The sequence below is a fragment of the Phoca vitulina genome, unplaced genomic scaffold (assembly GCF_004348235.1).
Source record: "Phoca vitulina isolate PV1807 unplaced genomic scaffold, GSC_HSeal_1.0 scaffold72, whole genome shotgun sequence".
In the NCBI taxonomy this organism is placed as follows: domain Eukaryota; kingdom Metazoa; phylum Chordata; class Mammalia; order Carnivora; family Phocidae; genus Phoca; species Phoca vitulina.
This window is the reverse complement of record NW_022589775.1, coordinates 7389963-7408903: the sequence shown is the minus strand read 5'-3', so window position 1 is coordinate 7408903 and position 18941 is coordinate 7389963. Positions and strand designations below refer to the sequence as shown.

The 18941-nt window shown below is 48.5% G+C and overlaps 1 protein-coding gene across 4 annotated transcripts in view; it reads right to left on the bottom strand.

Moving 5' to 3' along the window:
• The window catches only part of EVA1C (eva-1 homolog C), a 72323-nt gene extending 54929 nt beyond the window's left edge, over positions 1–17394 (bottom strand). For all 4 annotated transcript variants that reach the window (XM_032393291.1, XM_032393292.1, XM_032393293.1 and 1 more), the window contains exon 1: positions 16833–17394. In XM_032393291.1, the coding sequence (XP_032249182.1) occupies positions 16833–16992 (160 nt within the window). In that variant the 5' untranslated portion in view covers positions 16993–17394. The remainder of the gene's footprint in view (positions 1–16832) is intronic.
• Between the last annotated feature and the right edge of the window lie 1547 nt (positions 17395–18941).

Below are 18941 nucleotides of genomic sequence, written 5' to 3'. Positions count from 1 at the left end.
TTTTGAACTGGTGGTACGTCCACCAGGGAAATTCAGCACCGGGACACTGGTGTTGCGGGTCTGTTCCACAGTGCCTGTGGGCATCCCTCGGAGCGCCCCGGGAAGTGCTCAGTAAGTGCTCCCAGCTTCCGGTCCTTTCTCGACTTGGGGGAGCATCACTGTAACCTTCACATAGGCTCTCCTTGTGCATGTCTCTGCGTCCAAATTTCCTCTTTTCAAGGACACCGGTCATATTGGATTGGGCCCCCCCCGCCCCGATAACCTTGTCTTAACTCCATTACTTCCATAAAGATGCTCTCTACGAAGGAGGTCCTGTTCTGAAGTAGCAGGGGTTAGGACTCCGACATATATTCCCGGTGGCAGGGGTGGGGGGACACAATTCAACCCCTAACTGCTCTGCCCAGAGTCAACTCTATACAAACATTCTCCTTTATTATTATTACCTCCTTTCATTCTCGTTCTGTTCAAAGGTATGAGGAAGAGACCAACAAGGGGCAGCTTGAGTTTGGGGAACCCACACGTGTTGTGGCCACAATCTCCATGACGACGTGACGTCTCTCAAGCAGCACTCAGCTGCCCAGGGGAAGGTAAATATGTGAAGCAAAGAGGGGGAACAAAGAAAAAGGAACGACACATTCTGGTAATGAGCCAAAGACAACTCTGGGCAGAAATACTGACAGTAAAGGAGAGAGGGAAGGCCACTCACTGTCCTTGCTCTCCCACGGCTGCCCAGGAGCCCACAGGGGGACGGGGATACAGGTGGACAGAAATAAACACCATCCCCTTCTCAATTTCAGCCAGTACACTGTTCCCTACACGTGCATAGCAGGAAAACCAAGTTTTGATAATTTATCAAAATAAATAATAGGTGTAGTCTGTGGAGTAGAAAGGTCTCATGAGCCTGCAGCCAAGTGGAGGACTTCTACAAACCAAAGTCCTGAAGCTCTTCGAAATGGTAAGAGTCGCTGCATCTGATCTCGAGATAAGCAATAGGTAGTAAACAGAGTGAGTCACTGGAAGTGTCAAGCTGGGTATCACCTTCACAGAAGGTATTTCTGGGGCTAATGTGGAAGTCATCAATCCCAAAGGAAAAGACAGATGGTGCCGGGAGGTGAGTCAAAGCTTAGGAAGCGAGCAATCGAGCGAGCGGGCGGCACTCTGACGTAGGCGGAGGGTTGGGAAGGGAACGGTGGAAATCATCTGTAGGGCAGCAGGGCGGCTCTCAGCAAGGCCAGGGGCAAGCAGTCTCTCCTCCGCGCCTCTCTCCCTAATCCAACCCCCTCCCTGCCCCACGCTGTCCTGCCACTTCCTCCCAAAGCAACACTGGCAGTGCTTTCTCTAGAGCCGCTCCCCTCGGCAAAGCTCCAGGTTCCAGAACCTTTCCCTCTTCCCCCTCCCCTGCTCTAAGACCTGCTTATCCTGAGTTGAAGACCCTCATGGCTTTGCTAGACACACTGCCAACGAAAAGGAGCCATGAATCCGTGGGCGCATCTGTCATCCACAAGAGGGGACGCCCACCTCCACTGGACATCGAAGCTCACTCCGGAATCATGAGTGACATGACACCACATTCCTCCCTGTGTGACGCACTGAGAGCACAAGGTCACTGCTGTGACGGTCCTGCACAAATGCACGAGAATAAAACCAAGAAGAAACGTCAGACAGATCCAAACTCGGGGACATCCTATAACGTAACCGTCTTGGAATCTTCACAAACACCAACATCAGGAAAGATTAAGACTGAAGGACTGTTCCAGGTTGCAAGGACACTAAGGAGACGTGACAGCTGAAAAGAGCAGTGAGCTGGGGTCTTCTGTTTTGCTCTAAAGTATGTTATGGGGACGACCAGTGAAACCTGAATGAGGTCTGTAGCTTAGAAAACAGTATTGCAGGTTAATCTCCTGATTCTGATCACTGTTCTTGGTTAGGTAAGTCCCTGTTCTTGAGGGACACACAGAAGGGTTTAGGAGTAAAGGACATCTTGCTTGTGACTTAGAAAGGAATAAAGCAAATGTGATAAAATGGCAACATTTGGGGAATCTGAGTGAAGGGTATAAAGGAAGTCTCTGCACTATTCTTGCAAATGTTCTGTGTCTAGAAAAATAATAAGTATTTAACATTTAATAAGCACACAGACGGATTAAAAAGTGTGCAGTGCTTTCCCATAGGTCTCAGCCTTGGCTGCACATCAGAGTCACCTCAGGAGATTTAAAAATATCGATGCCCCGGTCCCAGCCCAGAGATGCACATTCACTTAGCCTGGGGTGAAGCTCCAGACATCAGTACATCTGAAAAGCTCCCCCAAGGTGACGCTAGCTGCCCAGAGGAATGATAAACAGCCTGTGGTATTAGCAGATGAGGGGGGAGCTCTGAGCTGGGATCTTTCTGAGGCCCCTCAGCTCTGCTTCCTGCGAGAGCTGATCCTGGGAGCAATACAGAGACTCAAAACCAGAGCAGGGTCCTGGGTCCAATCTTGGTCCTGCCACTAATAAGCTGGGGAACAACCTGGCCAGTCCCTTACTGGTGCCCAACCTAGGTTCTCTCCCCTCTGGGGGAGACCGACCAATAGCTACCTCGAGGCAAAATGATTCAATAACCCTCCCCTCCTTGGGCCCTAGTGCCCTGGGGTGGTTTACACAGGATGACAGCCCCAAATCCTTGTGACATCCAGGTGGCAGAAAAAGAATTGGGTGAGTAGGGTTGACTGATTTCTGGTATTGCTGGCAGGTTCAATCACAGTTTGCATGACTCCCGCAGGCCCCTCCCTTCACAAGGACTGAAGTCTAAGAGGCTTTGCAGGAAAGGGGAAGGAAGAGGCAGGAGGACACCAGTCCTCCTCCAAGCAACAGGGAGGCAAGCTGGGGAGGCCAGGCCCCCGAGGGGCAACCGGGCACCTACCACTGGCCCCTCCATGAGGCAGGCCTGACCCAGGCTCTGTGGGAAGAAGGTGCTAAGAAAGGCCTGAGGTTCCGTCCTGATCCCAGAGCTCAACCTCTGCCCTGCTCTAGACACCCCCCCCTTCTAAAACTGCGCTGCTCAGGATGGTGGTCCCGGCCACACATGGCAACTGGAGCACTTGAGATGTGGCTGGTCAGAACTGAGACGTGCTGTGTCATATGCACACCAGATTTCCAAGGCTTTGTGAGCCAAAAAGAACTGTAAAAGTCTCATTAATAATTTTTAACATATTGGGGTGCCTGGGTGGCTCAGTTGGCTAAGCGTCTGCCTTTGACTCAGGTCATGATCTCAGGGTCCTGGGATCGAGCCCCAAGGTCGGTGGATGGGTCAGGTGGGTCGGGCTCTGCACTCAGCAGGGAGTCTGCTTCGCCCTCTCCCTCTGCCCCTCCTGGGCTTGGGCTTGCTCGTGTGCTCTCTCTCTCTCTCTCAAATATATAAACAATCTTTAGAAAAAGAAATTTTTAACACATTTACTAATGTTGAAATGATGATACTTTGGATACTTTGGGTTAAATACAATTTACTACGGAAATTCATTTCACCTCTTTCTCTTACTTTTTCCAATGTGGCTACTAGAACAGTTAGTGTTCCCTGTGTGGATGTGCATCATAGCTGTCTTGCACAGCTTTGTTCTGAAGTCTGTATCTTGTCCTTTGCGACTTGTCACCCTGGTAGAATTGTATGACAGTCTAATGGAGGAAGAGTTTAGTACACAATAACATCAGGCCTGGACCCCGAAAACCCTGCAGTGAGAACTGCTAAAACTTTTCCCTGTGGCTCTCAGGCTTCTGTGATTCCAGCAAATTCACCCTTCCCTACAGCCCACCGAAGCACAGGTATTGTCAGGTAATGTCCATTCCTCGCAGCTTGCTTGAACAACAAATTGAGAATTATATTAATTTACAACCTAACACTCAACACTGCAATTTTAACCCAATCTGTGAAACTGAACCACAAACACTTGACATTCTTTTTTTTTTTAATTTGACATTCTTAAAGTAAAGCTTTCTCTTAATATATCAGACTTTGTATACTCTACCTAATGCTTTACCTTCCCACAAAAGAGAAGATGTCGGTGATAAAGATAAATGGTGCAGAGTAGGCTAAAGTCTACATTCCAGAAGGTTCCACAAGATTCCAGGGAAGCCTTCCGTTTGGGTTTGGTTTGCATGTCACTGTCCAGACTGCCTTCTAAGGATAAGAGTCCCTTTGCTTCTGTGTGGGTGTGTTTTAGCTACCCAGACAACAGTAATTAAGACAGTCCCTCTGGTCAAGCCTTCCTCACACTAACAGGCCTGGGGCCATGGAGAGCCAAGGTGGGTTTATCTGTGTTCTGTTTCCAGAAACTGATCTTCTTCTCTATGGTCTGATTTTATCCAGGACTCAGCCTGGTACAACCCATGTTGTGTATAGAGTCTCCATGTTTAAAAAAAAAAAACAACCCTTAAATTCAGTGACTCTTCAGGTCTCTAAGGGACTTTTCCAGAAACCACCAAGAAAGAAACAGGCTGTTTTACTGAGGTCTGGTGGTTTGGGATGTAGGACCCAAGTGACTGGTATGGACACAATGTCACTCCCATAACATGGATGGGTGCTTGGTAACATTGTGAGAAATTTTCCCGGCTCAGAAAATTACAACCTATTCATTGTTTTGTTGAATCTAGGGGCTGAATACGATGCTTCAGTTCTTTCTTTCTTTCTTTACATATAGTATATGATCTCTATGGCCAAGAGAAAGGACAGAGAGAACAAAACATATACTCTATGTTAAAATATACATATGTGATTAAAAAAATCACTGTTCACTATTTAATGTCTTGAGAAGGGAACAACTAGGAAAGAGCATTTTCATAATAATATTTTCCTGCCTGTTTTTATAACATCAATATCAAATGTATGAGGCGTTTGGGAAAATCAATAATGTCTCTAGACCTACCTTTTAAAAATTGTATTGAAAAAAAGAAAAGTAATATCTTGCAAGAAGATACTCTGAAAAAAATACACATATGCACATAGAGAGATGGATGGATAGTCAAAATCTTTTACATAGAGAGGTATGCGCAGGTGTGTCTATGTATATATAAACACAAATACGTTTTCACTTTCATTGCGGGAAGCCATATTCATTTTAAAAACATACCAGTCTTTGCTTAAGAACATGATGCCTTTTTATAAAAGGGGTGTCAGGGGGAGGCGCTTTGATTTCTTACATGAACTGATTCTTGAAAACTCTAGTTCTATCACACCAAACGGGCAGGAATGAGAAAAGGAGCGAAGCCCTCCCATTGGACAGCATTCTTACATCACCCACTTTAAAATTAAATCTGAAACAGAGTTCTGACAGGCCTGCTATTTTCTTCAGTGCCAACAGCCACACAATAGACCTTTTTTTTTTTTTTGGACAAAGCTCTTAAAAATGCCTGGAGATTCAGATGTACTGAGTCACCAAACTGTACAAATACAGCACACCCATTCCTGCTGGTGCCCCGTTCACCCTTTTGGAAACTATACTGTATCTTCTCTGTGTTTGGCAGAAGGAAAGAAATATTTTCATTAGAGTTCCAACCTGTCTGAAAGAGGGGTGACTGAACAGGGTCAGGTCTGAAAGTGGGTGGCTGTCCTTTGATCTGGTGGCCTCTGAGCAGGGGTGACAGCTGTCATTTCAGAGGGATCTGCTGGCTTTCCTTCTACTCCATGTGGGTGCTGCCATGGTGCTCAATCCCATGACCACATCGACTTCACGTGCACCCTGGTAAGGGTATGACATTCAGCACCGCGTGCTGAACAATGTTGCTCTGAAGGAACGCTATTCACTCAATTAGCGCCCTTAGAAACATTGTAACACGTTGTAACAGGCAGCACAGACAGGTGGACACAATGTTTCACAGACCCATCCAGTGGGTATGAATGTGCCAGGAGCCATCTGAGCCCGGATGTGCAGAGGTGGGTGGGATGGGGGTAGGGGTGGTAGAGAGATGGTGCAGGAGGGAGGAGGAGGAAAAGAGGACGAGGCAGTGGGAGGCGCTGAGGAGAAGCAGATCTCTGCACAGTTTTCACGACTTTCACTCTCTCTTTTAAAAATTCAAATCATATCGCACCCCCCCATGATTGCTTCGCTGAGTTGTGAAATAATTGAGAGGCGTTGCAAATGCATCCTCGCACTGCTAGCGAGCAACCGACTTCAAGTCTGAACACCTCCCCTGAGTGATATTTTAGTTTGACAATAATGATGGCGAATAATGTGAGCTGGAAATCAGGAGGGCAAAAGGGCCAGGGGCACAGGCAAGTTCCATAGAGGAAAGGGGTGGGGCAGGGAGCCACGGGGTCCAGGTGTGTGTGGGGGGGTGGCAGGTGTTGAAGCACCACAGTGGCTGGATCTCCATTTCCTCAGCTTTCAAGAACTGGACACCTCTTGGTGACTGTAGGAGGCAGCTGGCCTTGAAGAAGGGTGCCAAGGAGCCGTCTCTAGGTTTTCCACACTCACCTTTGGTTACTACAAATTTTCCCCACCCTCTTCAGATTTTGAACATGTAGAAAATAAAACAGGGACATGCCAGCTGGTCTAGGCCAGCGTTCCTCAAGTCCAGCATGAGGACGGGATCATTCCTTGCAGTGGGGGCTGTCTGTGCATCTTCGGAGGTTTAGTAGCAACCCTGGCTTTCACTCACTAGACACCAGCACGACCGCTAGTTGTGACACATAAATTTACCTCCAGACATTGCCAAATACCCCTGGGAGCAAGGGGATGAAATCTCCCTGGACTGAAAGCCACTGGTTTAGACTAAACATTAGGACAAGCTGAGTTTTCACCAGGTAAAGATAGCCATCTACTACAAGGACCAGATGGCATTGGGGGTCAAGGTTGACAACCCCAAATAACATGCCTGGACCAACCAGAGACAAACACAGAAGTCTGAGACCGGCAGGCCTTTTGCCCTGAAGCACTGATTGATGGCTTTAGGGAGTCATAACCATTTAAAAAGAATTCTGGAGAGGGGGTGCCTGAGTGGCTCAGTCGGGGCTAAGCATTGGACTCTTGATTTCGGCTCAGGTCATGATCTCAGGGTCCTGATATCGAGCCCAGTGATTAAGATTCTCTCTCTCCCTCTTAGAATTCTTAAGATTCTCTCTCTTCCTCTCCCTCTGCCCCGTTCCCCCCACCCCCACTTTCTAGATAGGTAGATAGATAGATAGATTGATTGATTGACAAAATTCTGGAGAAAAAAAATCCTGGGGCATCTAGCTTAAAAAAAAAAAAAGGTAAATCAGAAGAGAGGAACCTTCACACTTGAACCCCAGGGGTTAAAGACACAGAACAGACATGACCTCAAGACCTGCTCAGTGGAATTCTCCACAGCCTGCCGTGACCACTTCCACATAGCGGGTCCTACAGCTCCAGGCCATCGAGACCACTTTTCATCCTGAGGCTGCGGACAGGGCCGTGTTTGCATTCAGTCTAACCTGTCCAAAAAGCATTTGGCGTTGCTAGCTCTGGAAGGCGTGTTGCATGGTTTAGGCCTCAGAGAATGGAGGAAGGAGTTTAAAAATACCTACCCCTTAATTTCACGACCAAATTGACCAAAAGAAGTGTGTAAGCCTGATTCGGGGTTGAGGTACGTTTTTTTTTTTCAGTAGAAAAGGGGCTCTAAAATTGTGTGCATTCCTTAAAGCGTATCCCTCAAAAGCTGTAATAGCCGGCCTTCTTGATGAGTTGGGGTCTTCTCGTTTCCACCTGTCTCCCGTCAAACAGGCAGAGGGGCACAGGGCTGGGTGACCCATGTCTCTCTTGTCCCAGAGGACAGTATGATGATTTATGATTTCTAGGCCTGAGAACTTCAGATGCTGGTGCACATAAAAAGAGTGAAAAATCTTCTGAGTCCAGAGAAAGAAAGGAAGAACTCTGTAGCACAGCACTCTGCTCATACCCTGACATGCTGCTCTGTAGGCTGTCATGAGTATGCATCACACTGGCCCTTGCAGACAAAAAGGGTTATTTTATCCAGATTATTCCCCCACGTTGCAGGGGAAAAGGGACTCATTTGTAATCATCAAAGGAATGCTGACAGACTTGAAACGGGATTACATTCTATTATACTCATCCGAATTAAAGATTTGTTTTGGAGATCATTCTTAGGTTTCCTTCTCCCTGCTCCTCCAACCCCAAATGAGGCGATTTGTATTCAAGAGACATCTGAGGCAGACATGAAATCAGACAGTTTGCAAACATACATTTCAGATTCTGTGGCCTGAGTTTTGAATTTTAATGCTGCCTGGTTCTCTGTGTGTGGAAAACTTGGCCCTCAGGTCAAAACTAACCCCAAACATCACTTCATTCCCTAGCTTATTAATGCAGGAGAAATTCCATTTTGGGGGCCTAGTGAGCAAGTGATATAGGTGTCCAGAACAGCAGGTATGGAAATGAAAAAAATCTATACCTGGTCAGAGTCCTGTCTGGGAGATCTATGGGCACACTGTTAAATCCTCAACTCCACACTCTGGGGTTTGGGTACCATTTGGAGAATGCCACCTGCCAAATCTACCATTCACCTTTCAAGCTGCTTTGTTTCTGTGTGTGCATGAACCCACTGAGGAGGAAACTTAAGGTAGCCCTGTATCATACCTAACACAGCATCTGGTACCTGAAAGAATTAAACATTTCCTGTTCTTTCACACAGAACTCCAGTTGTATGGCCACCTGATAGAGCAGGCTTGAGTACCTCCGACTGGAAGTCCTAAGGCAGTGGAAGAGCGTGCAATTGGGTCAAAAATCTGTCCCTTGGGTTTAGCTGCCAAAAGGACAAGATATCTTTGAGAAATCTCTCTCCGGGCAAGGAGATGGCACTCTCTACGAAGGGAGACAGAGCAAGGAATATAGGTAAAGTGCCATTCTTTGTACCATTTATTTTCTTCTGTCCTTTTTTCTGTCCTTCCTTTTAGACTCAGTGTCCTTCTCCACAAAGTACATCTCTGGGAGTTGTTTCAGTAAGCATTTATCAGTCTAAACATGTCTTGATTTCACACTCTTTTTTTTTTTTTTTTAAGTTTATGGTTAGTAGTAATCTCCACACTCTGTCTTGATAGTTTAGCTGGGTATATAGTTCTGCTCTGACAGGTTGTTCTGTTTTTGTTTTTGTTTTTTCCCCAGAACCTGGAAAAATATTTCACTGGCTTCTGGCTTTCACTGTTGTTGCAAAGACTTTATGGATGACATTTTTTCTCTCTCTCTCTCTCTCTGATTGTTTTACTTTTGTTTTAGTAGTTTATAGTTTAGTATTTAGTATTTAGTATTTATAGTTTAAATATGATGATATAAATTTATTTTTATTTATATTGCTTCAGATGCTTCAATCTGAATCTTTCATTAATTCTTTTTTTTTTTAAGGATTTTACTTATTTATTTGACAAAGAGAGACACAGCGAGAAAGGGAATACAAGCAGGGGGAGTGGGAGAGGGAGAAACAGGTTTCTCATGGAGCAGGGAGCCCGATGCAGGGCTTGATCCCAGGACCCTGGGATCATGACCTGAGCCGAAGGCAGACGCTTAACAACTGAGCCACCCAGGCACCCCTGAATCTTTCATTAATTCTCAAAAATGGATTCCAAGATATTATCACTTTGAGTGCTGCCACTCCCTCATTTCCCCTATTCTCTCTGGAATACTGATCCGATGTATGTTGAACCTTCTTACAAACTTGTTTCCATATTTTCCATGTCTTTACCTTTTTGCTGAATTCTAAATAATTTCTCCTGCTTTATGTTCCTGTTCATTGTTTCTCTCTTCAGCTATATATGATTTATCCATTAAGCTTTAGTTTCTATGAATACACTTTCATTAGTATAGTAGTATTAGTAGAGTTAGCAGATATATTTTGTTCTTTTTCAAATCTTTATAGACTTTCATTCCTTAGTCATGTTTTATACTTGCTCTTTTGTTTTTCTGTTTTAGTTTTCCTCTGTTATTTATTAAGAACTCTGCTGTTTTTACTGCTGACTGTTGTTTATATAATGTAATTTTGGATGTGTGTTCATAATTAGCAAGATTTCATCAGTAGGAATCTTCTGAAGCTTGTGATGATGATGTCTTTATGTAGGGAGGATGTGTGTGTGTGTGTGTGTGTGTGTGTGTGTGTGTGTTTTGCCAAGTATCTAGGGGCACAACCAACCTTGGACAATTTTGTTAGTTTCTCAAATGAGGTTTCTTGGTAAAGATAATTTGAACTTAAAACCCAGACTCTTGAAAAGGCAGGCCTGTGATTACATATTCTTGAGGAAGATTAATTTTTTCTCCGAACCTGAGCCCAGGCTGAGATAAGTTTTCTTGCCATTTTTCTTTGCAAGAAGACTGATTTGTTTCTCATCCACCTTTTTAATGAATGTTTAACCCTTCCAGGTCCCAGCTTTATAGGAAGATCTTTATTCCAACTTCTCACTTTACATTGGTCTAATGCCTCATCTCTTGCCTTCATGCACCTGTTAAATCCTGGTTGTAAAGAACATCAGAAGGTCCCAGTGTAGCCACAGGGTCAGTGCCAGCTAACTTCTCCAGTTCTCTGATCCCTCTTCATGTTTGTTCCCTGTGTGTATCCCTTATATTTAGTCATTCATGCATTTAAAGGATGTCTGTTATATTTTACTCAGCAGCTCTAGATGTTTTGTTGGAGAAATAATTTCAGATCATCAGTTCTACCGTATTTCCAGAAATGGATTACAGATCCTATTTTGTAATCAGTTCTTTGGGGCTATATGGTACTATCTTTAGACAGGATGTGGAGTGGACAATACCTTTACAGGTATTTCCCATGTATCCTGGGAAAAATTTGGCTCTGGTGGATTAGGAGACCAACATTACAGAAATGGCATTGCTTTAAACTACTGTATTTGTTTTTGTATTAGAGGAGCTGCCTGGGTTCAAATCCCCCAAAGTTACTTCACTTCTCTTTGCATCAGTTTCTTCAATTTATTATCATAGCATCCGTTTCACAGGTGGTGAGGATTAAATGAGTTAATAAAGTTCTCAGAACAGGGTCTGGTGCATAGTGCTTTAATGTGCTTGATACACTATTGTATTTTCAACTCACCAACTTCTCTCACTTGTGCTGGAGGCAAGCCACACCCAGCTGGACCAGAGTCTTAAATGAGATGGTGCACACATCGGGGTTAGCTAATGGGTTGCAGAATTAGGGATCCCCAGGGAGAAGCAGAGACTCAGAGAACAGACTAGAGTCACTTGGTCAGCCACCGTTCCCATCTGAGATTCTCCTTCCAATACTAAAATCTTGGTGACACCAGGATTTGTGTTATTAAGAAAAGCTGTTTCCTTCCAGAAAGATAAAAACACACCAGCCTCATTAGAATAGCGACTTAGTATCATAAAACTTCGGAGAGCCCTCACCTCTAGCTTCTAGGTCCATTACTTAGCTCGAATGACAAGAGTATGGATTTTGGAAACCAATTAGTGGGTTCAAATCCTGCCTCTAAATTTTACTAACAAGTGTGGAGCTAGGCTAGGCAGTGAGATCGGGGATAGGGGTAGATAACAGGGGAGCAGTTGTTCTTTCAGTGCATATTACCCCCAAAGTGGTGCCTTTTCAAGATTTTTAAAGATGTTGACAGGATGGCTGAGACCAGTGACCTCCAAATCCTTAAAATCATGAACCCCATTAGCAGAAACATTTTGGGAACATATCTCCGATACGTGTACAAACTGTGTACTGTTCAACTGTCGATTTTTATGTTAATTTTAAATCAAACGTGACTCCTTTTTTTTAAGCTTTAAAAGAAACCAGTATGAAACGGACAGAAGTTCTAACCTTTTCCTCCTACATCCACTGGATCGCCTCCCGTGTGCACCTACTTTGGATGGACTGGGTAGAAAAGGTACTGAAGGACAGAATGGGGCAAGGTCAGTCTACTCAGTGGGCAACCGGTACAGCCGTGGTCACTCCATGAACTATCTCGCAAGGTTAGGCAGATTGTGGCATCTTTTTATTCCTCTGGCTTGCTCCCCACCCAGCACCCACAGAGGCCAAGTGCCCCAGCACCCCCCCCCCCCCAGGCTCATGTCAGAGTTGGCTCTGCTCTGTGTCCCAGCTGGGTGGTCTTGGGCAGGTTAGCTAACCCATCCGGGGCTGGGTTCTCATCTGGAAAGTGAGGCTAATACTGACTTCGTAGGGCTGCTATGAGGAGGAAATCAGATAACACAGTGCTCAATTAACTTTTACTCTCTGCCTTTCTGTCCCTTCCCCAAAACTGCTGCGAAGCTGCCCTTTCCAATAAAGTGCCTGGGAGAGCAGAGCCATCAATTATGGAGCCACTCACTGGCCCAGACTCCTCTTCTCTGCTCCAGAAAGAGCCAGAAGAACACTTTTCAAATGTAGTTACTTCCCATGGAAACAGACTAGCAGTTTCAGAGGCTTCTCTTCATCTCTCTTCTCCTGTGACAGCTGGACAACTCCTTCAGACATTGGGCTTGTTTTTCTTTGGTTATGAGCTGGCTTTTAATCCCATAAAATTTGTGAAAAGTAAAGACAATCCTTGAATAAAGGGGTGATGTGACTAAGGCATAAGAAAATGCAGAACTCTGTGTGTGTGCTGGGATGCAGAGACAAACCGGTGGCTGGGAAAATACAGTCCCGGTCTCCCTGGTGGGGAGTCCTGGAGGAGGGGTGGAAGGGACAGCCAGTCATGCCTGTGTGCTCCTGAATGAAGCCATGCACGCAGGACGTAGTCCTGCCCTCTGAACACCAGAGCAGTGGTTCTCAACTTTGGCTGTCCTAGAGTTGCCTGGGAACTCTCAAAATGAGGCCAGTGCCTGCTTCCCACCCAGGCCAGTTACAAGAGAAGCCCTGGGGTGCTGCTTGAGCATCCCTACATTTGTTCAGACTGAAGCCATTCTCCTGTGCCGCCAGGGTGGAGACCCTGCTTATCTGAGCAGAACGGGAAGGTTTGCTCTCTCCTAAATGGACAACTGCATCCCCTCCATCAGGACCTGGTTCCCACCCCTGAGGCTTCAAGATCAATTGACTTAACCATTTTCCACATTCTGAAATTCTTGGCCAGTGAAATAAGGAGCTAGGGTTGGGTTTATTTGCTGGGCTGCAAATGATCTGGTAACAAACACCACTTCTTGTTCACTTGGGCTACTGGTTTGCTTGGGGAGGGAGCAGGACATCCGCCCAGAGAACCCCTTCCATCTTTGAGGTCTGGGGACAGTTTGGTACAAGGAAGACCTTAAAGGCTGCCCCACTCTCCTTGTGTTTCATTTCCCTTCCCTTCTGCTTCCCACACTCACCATTAGATGTCCCAGGGTGAAACCAAACGTGTGGACATATGCTCATGCCTACTCTGTCAAAAGTCGAGAGTTTTCTAGGACTCCGAGTGGGAACTAGAACGATTTTCCACCCCTCCCCTCCCTCCATCCCTCCCCACCCCTCTCAACAAGCCCATCAATCACTCTGAACTTCTTTGAGAAGAAAGAAAAGAAAGAAAGGGGATACGCAGGGAGACAAGAGAAGATGCTGCCGGCCTTCAGCAGAGAGACATGAAGAGAAAAATCACCAAAAAAAAAAAAAAAAAAAAAAAAATAATGAACAAGAATTGAGAAACCCAACTCAGCAAAAATAAGTTTGAGAGACACACTGGAACATCGCTCTTCAAAGCAGGACAAAATGTGGAGGATCCTTTGCTTTTTATGGCTGGAACCCAAGATGGCGCCCCTCCCTCCTCTCAGCCCTCATCCCTGCCTTGTTCTTTGAACAAAGATGATGCTGACATTACACTTCTGTTTGGGGGAAAAAAATCAATGATCAATTTGGACCTCTCAGGCCAAATCCCCAATTTGGGAATGCAGTCAAAAAACCAGAACTCCATCCCAAGGAGGAAAATGGATGAAAGCCGAGTGTATTTGAGTATGGGATTAAGGGTCACAGGCACTAGTTTTGCATGAACTGATCTTGTCTTCCTGGGATATGTTTTTAATGCAGTGATGACAGCCTTCCAGTGGCTGTTGGCAGCATCTCAGTATCTTCAGGGATGAGAGGGAACGGGGTGTTTGGGGAGCCTTTTTCCCAGCAGGCTTGGAGGCGATTAGCACAAGTCACGAGCATGGAGGGGGAGGAGGAAGCCAGGATACAGTCCCCTGGCTTATTAAGAGTGAGAACCGATGCTGGAATCCTCAGGGCAAAAAAAAATCAATGACCCAGGAAAACTACACCAGCTGACAACCCCAGGAAAAGCCTCAAGGAAGAGTTGCAAAGAAGAGAAAGGCTTAAGTAACTTTCCAAAACTCTGCACTGTTAATCTCCTGCGAGGCCCTATACTGTACACACAATGGCTGGGACCCCTGACATTCTGATACTTTCTTTCATGTGGAAACACCATCCTTCCTCCATCCTCTTCTTCCCAGGGCAAAGGGCTCCCAAGTGCCCCCCCCCCACCAGCTTCAGTTTTTGATGTTTCCCTTGTTTAGAAAAACAAGCAAGTATCTGCATTGTGGAAGGCTGCTCCCCAGCGCTGGGCTATTTGTGTAAGGCTCGGGGGCGGGAGGGGGGGGCACGGTCTCCTTACAGACCTCTGGTTTCTAATGCCTCCAAGTTCATAAAAAAGAGCAGGACCACCTGTCCCCAGGAAAGCAGGTGTCAGGTTTTGAGGACCCGAGCGTGGGGGGGAAGGGGGTTTTGGAATTACATGATCAGTATCCACTGCTTTGACTAAAGCATTCAACTAAACCCTCAGACAGTCATCATTGGAGCTTGGGAATTTTCCTCAATGCTGTATATCACACAGTTAGGGGGGTCCCTAAAGGTTTCAAGTCAAATCGATCAGCTTTGAAAGACTCCATCTTTCTCTCTGAGCCTTCTCTAATGTTTCCCCAATGCCACACAATATAGCATTTAGATTTAAACCTGAACATGTCTGTGCTTTGGGAGGATGTATTTTTTTTTTCTTTTCTTCTCCCAAAAAGGCTCCCTGACACTCTCTCCCTAGCCCTCAGATCCCTGAGGAGCAAGGCTGATCAGAGTTAAAATGGGGGCTGCTTGTGGATGGACCTGGCCGTATCACCACCTACGACCGGCTCAGGGAGTTTTAAACCCTAGAATTCAGGTTCACACCGAAAGCAGAAGGAAATAATTCTTTTGTCATTTACTGTCATTTAGAAGAACATGTATCAAAATATCCATTTCCCTTAGGATGAGGCGCCCTTGTTGGATAGCTCCAGCACACTTTGTAGAACAGTCGCTACATACAGACAATTCCGAACTTGGGTGGTAACCTACAGACGGCCACAAATACTGCAACTGCTTCACTAAAGAAACAAACTCTGAGTGTCTATAATCTGTGAAAACAATCTAATGGTTACACCACAATTAACCTAAAGCAATATTTGTTCAGTTGCAATGATGTCACCAAAAAAAAAAAAAAAAAAAATGGCTTGTCAGCCTTCAATGCTTTCTCCACAATATTCAGAGCTAGAGGGTGGCGGATTCAGAACTGCTTTCCATAGCTTAAATCAGCAAATACAGAACTTTCTGAGCAGCCAAGAAAAGTTCTATTACCAAAAAAAAAAAGTCAATAGCACTTGAAAAGCATTTCCCTAGCACATTTACCACAGCATTCTGACCCTGTGGTGCTTGATTTTTAAGGACCACGGTTTGCTTGCCAAATAGGCATATCTTGGCTTCCTTTGCTAGGTAGAAACACTGCCTTGATATTAAATATTCAAAGCAAAGAACCTCTGACCTAAGGGCTCTCAGCTAACAATGACATTCTCTGTAAGTAAACTAGAAACCCAACTCAGCTTCTGGTTTGCCAGTGTTCTCTGCCATGTACTAGTCTCCTACAGAGCGGGGTGAGCAGTGACTCCGTTTACCATGATTAGATTGCAAAAGACCCTGCAGGCAAAAGCCTGGACTTGGCAGAAGATCCCTGGAGAAGGGGGAGAGTGGGGTTCAGAGCTGCCTCCTGGGCTGGGCAGGGGCTGCGGAAGGGTGAAGGCCTCCAGCTTCACCAGAGGGAGACCGAGGTCGGTTACAACTGCAAGGACTTTGTTGCTCTAAGCAAGTGCATCGGTAATACAAAAATGTGGCTCCTACAGCCGTCATCAACCCAGAAACTTCTCTCACTTCGTGGAGTCACACCTACAACCCCAGAACTGATAGCAGCTGCGGGAGATTCTGTGTGAGTCTCCCCAAAGAAAAGCCTCACCGTTTACTGGGAGGAGGGAGTCATTATTTTTTGTAAAGGAGACTGGGACTGGAGGGGGCGGGGGCGCTGGTACCTTTTGGCGGTAAAGTCAAGACCCCCCCGCCCCCGCCCCCCAGTCTCAGTTCTGTAAACTTCTGCTCATCTGGCACACGGACCTCCCGGCGGGCTTCCCTCCCTGCCTGCCGGCTCAGACTTCAGGTCAGACGTCCCCTGGGCTAGTCTCCTTACATGGGTACCCGAGAGGCTGGCTGGGGCGCACCGGGACCATGCGAGTGGCAGACCAAGTGCAACTCCTCGGCCAGCACGTGTATTGTACGCGCTGGGCGCGGCACAGGGCTTAGGAGCCTCCAGGGGACATGCATCCGTCAGAGTCGGGTCCCTGATGCCAGGACCCGATGCTGGGAAATTGACGAGGTAAACAGCAGGGCGAGAAACTCCAAATATGTTACCCCCCCCCCACTTCCTTGGGGAGGGGAGGGGCTCCTGTGCCATCACTCCACACGCAGCCACCTCTATGCCAAAGGCTCACACCAGGCAAGAAAACTGGCTATGAGCGTGCCTCAACTTCAATCCAACCCGGCCGTGCCCCCTCGGAAGGCTGCCCCCAGCCGAGGGCTCACCTGGGCGCACCGCGGCGCGGGGGGCGCGGGGCGAGGGAGGGCGCTTCTTACCGGAGAAGTCCGTGAGCGCTGCGATCTCTTTGGAACAGACCAGGACCGCGCAGTAGAAGAGGCGCAGGAGCTGCCCGGGAGGCTCTACCTGCCTGCGGAGTCCAGGATGCTGCGCGGGCTGCGGGGCGGGCGGCGGGCGCGCGTGTCCAGGCAGAAGCATGGTGCCCGGCGCGACCCAGCGCGGGCGCGGGCCCGGGGCGCGACGGGGGTCCCTGGGCGGAGGGCAGCGTCACATGGCGGGGCGAGTCGGTGGCCTGCGGCTCCGCGGCCCTCCCACCGCCCGCCCCGCCACCTCCCGGCTCAGGCTGCCAGAGCCTCTTCCCAGCGCAGGTCAGCACCGGCTCCCCAGCAAAGGGGAGGGGGCGGAGAAGTGGGGCGGGGCGAGGAGCCCCGGGAAGGATTCGCGTAGTTTCCCCGAGAGGAAATCTCCGCTGCCGCCCCGCGGGAGGAAACGAGGGGGGCCGAAGGGAAAGTGTAGCCTTCGCGCGCCCGGCGGCTGCGGAGGCCGGTCCCTGGCGCGCTGCCCGCCGCGGAGGGCGCCCCCAGCAGCGCACCAAGGGCCGCGCAACTTGAGCGCCTTCCACGCCTGGGTCCCCGCCCCGGAGACTGCCCGGCACCCCTGGCCCGGCCCGCGCTGGCCCGGTGCCAGCCTCGCCCTGGCTGCGGGAGGAGCGCGGCCGGTGCCCGTGACGCACTTTGGAGCCAGCGCCGCGCGTTGAGCCCAGGAGCCCCGGGGGCGGGGCCGAGGCAGGGGCCGCGGGAAGGTGGGGTCCTGGAGGTGTGGGACCCCAGCACTGATGTCCCTGCGACCTGCGGCGCTCCTCGTGTAGAATTACCAAGCACGCACAGTTATCCCCATTTCACGGAGGAGGAGACTGAGGCCCCGCGCTGTGCCCAAGCGAACGCAGCCAGGACGGGAACGAGAAGGGTTCGGGGACCGGGGCTTCAAAGCGGGTCAGATGGCTCCAGAGCCGGTTTCTTTCTTCTTGCTCCGACTACGCTTCTTTGGGGTACTGGTTGTCCGCAGCGCCCAGAGGATCTGACACTGACCCGGCATAAATAGCACCAAGCGCTAATAATTGGGCTTTGTTTTAAAATGGGCCACCGCATCTTTCGGAACCTCTCGATTACGCGCGGTGTGACCCAGGCCCAGCCCGTGGGCGAGGAGCGGACTGCGCGACCAGGGCTCGGGGGTACAGAGGACAAGTGCGTGGGAGCGCGTGGAGGCTCGTGGCTGCGCGCGGGGTACGGGAACCAGGGGGCCCCAGCGACCCAAACCCCGCGGACTGGGCGAGCGCCGGCGGCAGGGAGGAGGGCTGGGCCGGCGGGCGCTCGGCACAAAGTGTTCCCGAACACGGCGGGGAGGCCCTGCCAAGTTCTCGGCGGGCCTGAAGCGGAAACGTAGATAATGAGGCCCAAGGGCGGGACCAGGCGTACTGCCCCAGCCGGCTCCCCACTGCCAGGGCCGCACAGTGCAGCGGCGGGGAGGCTTGGGGACAGAAAACCGAGACGCGCCGATCTACCTGTGGGACCCTCGTAGAGATGCGCCGCAAGGATCCAGAAGGGCTGGATGACTTGGAGTCCCACAGTGCTCCGGCAGGGGCTCCGTCGGAGGAACTGGTATTTCTGGCCCCTTCCTCCCTGTCTGTAGGTGGGGTGGCAAATGCTAAACCTCAGTATTTGTTCAGTGGGACCCATTCTACCAGGCACAATGAATTTTTAAAATCTATATTAAAATACTCAACCTTCGGGGCGCCTGGGTGGCTCAGTCATTAAGCGTCTGCCTTCGGCTCAGGTCATGATCCCAGGGTCCTAGGATCGAGCCCTGCATCGGGCTCCCTGCTCGGCGGGAAGCCTGCTTCTCCCTCTCCTACTCCCCCTGCTTGTGTTCCCTCTCTCGCTGTGTCTCTCTCTGTCAAATTAATTAATTAAAAAAAGAAAATACTCAACCTTCTCCAGGTGCCTGGCCGGCCGGTAAAACATGCAACTCTTGATCTCCAGGTTGTGAGTTCCAGCCCCATGTTGGGTATAGAGATTATTAATTTCTTTTAATCTTTAAAACAAAAAACAAACGTCAACCTTCTCAATAACTTTTGGACATAAATATTA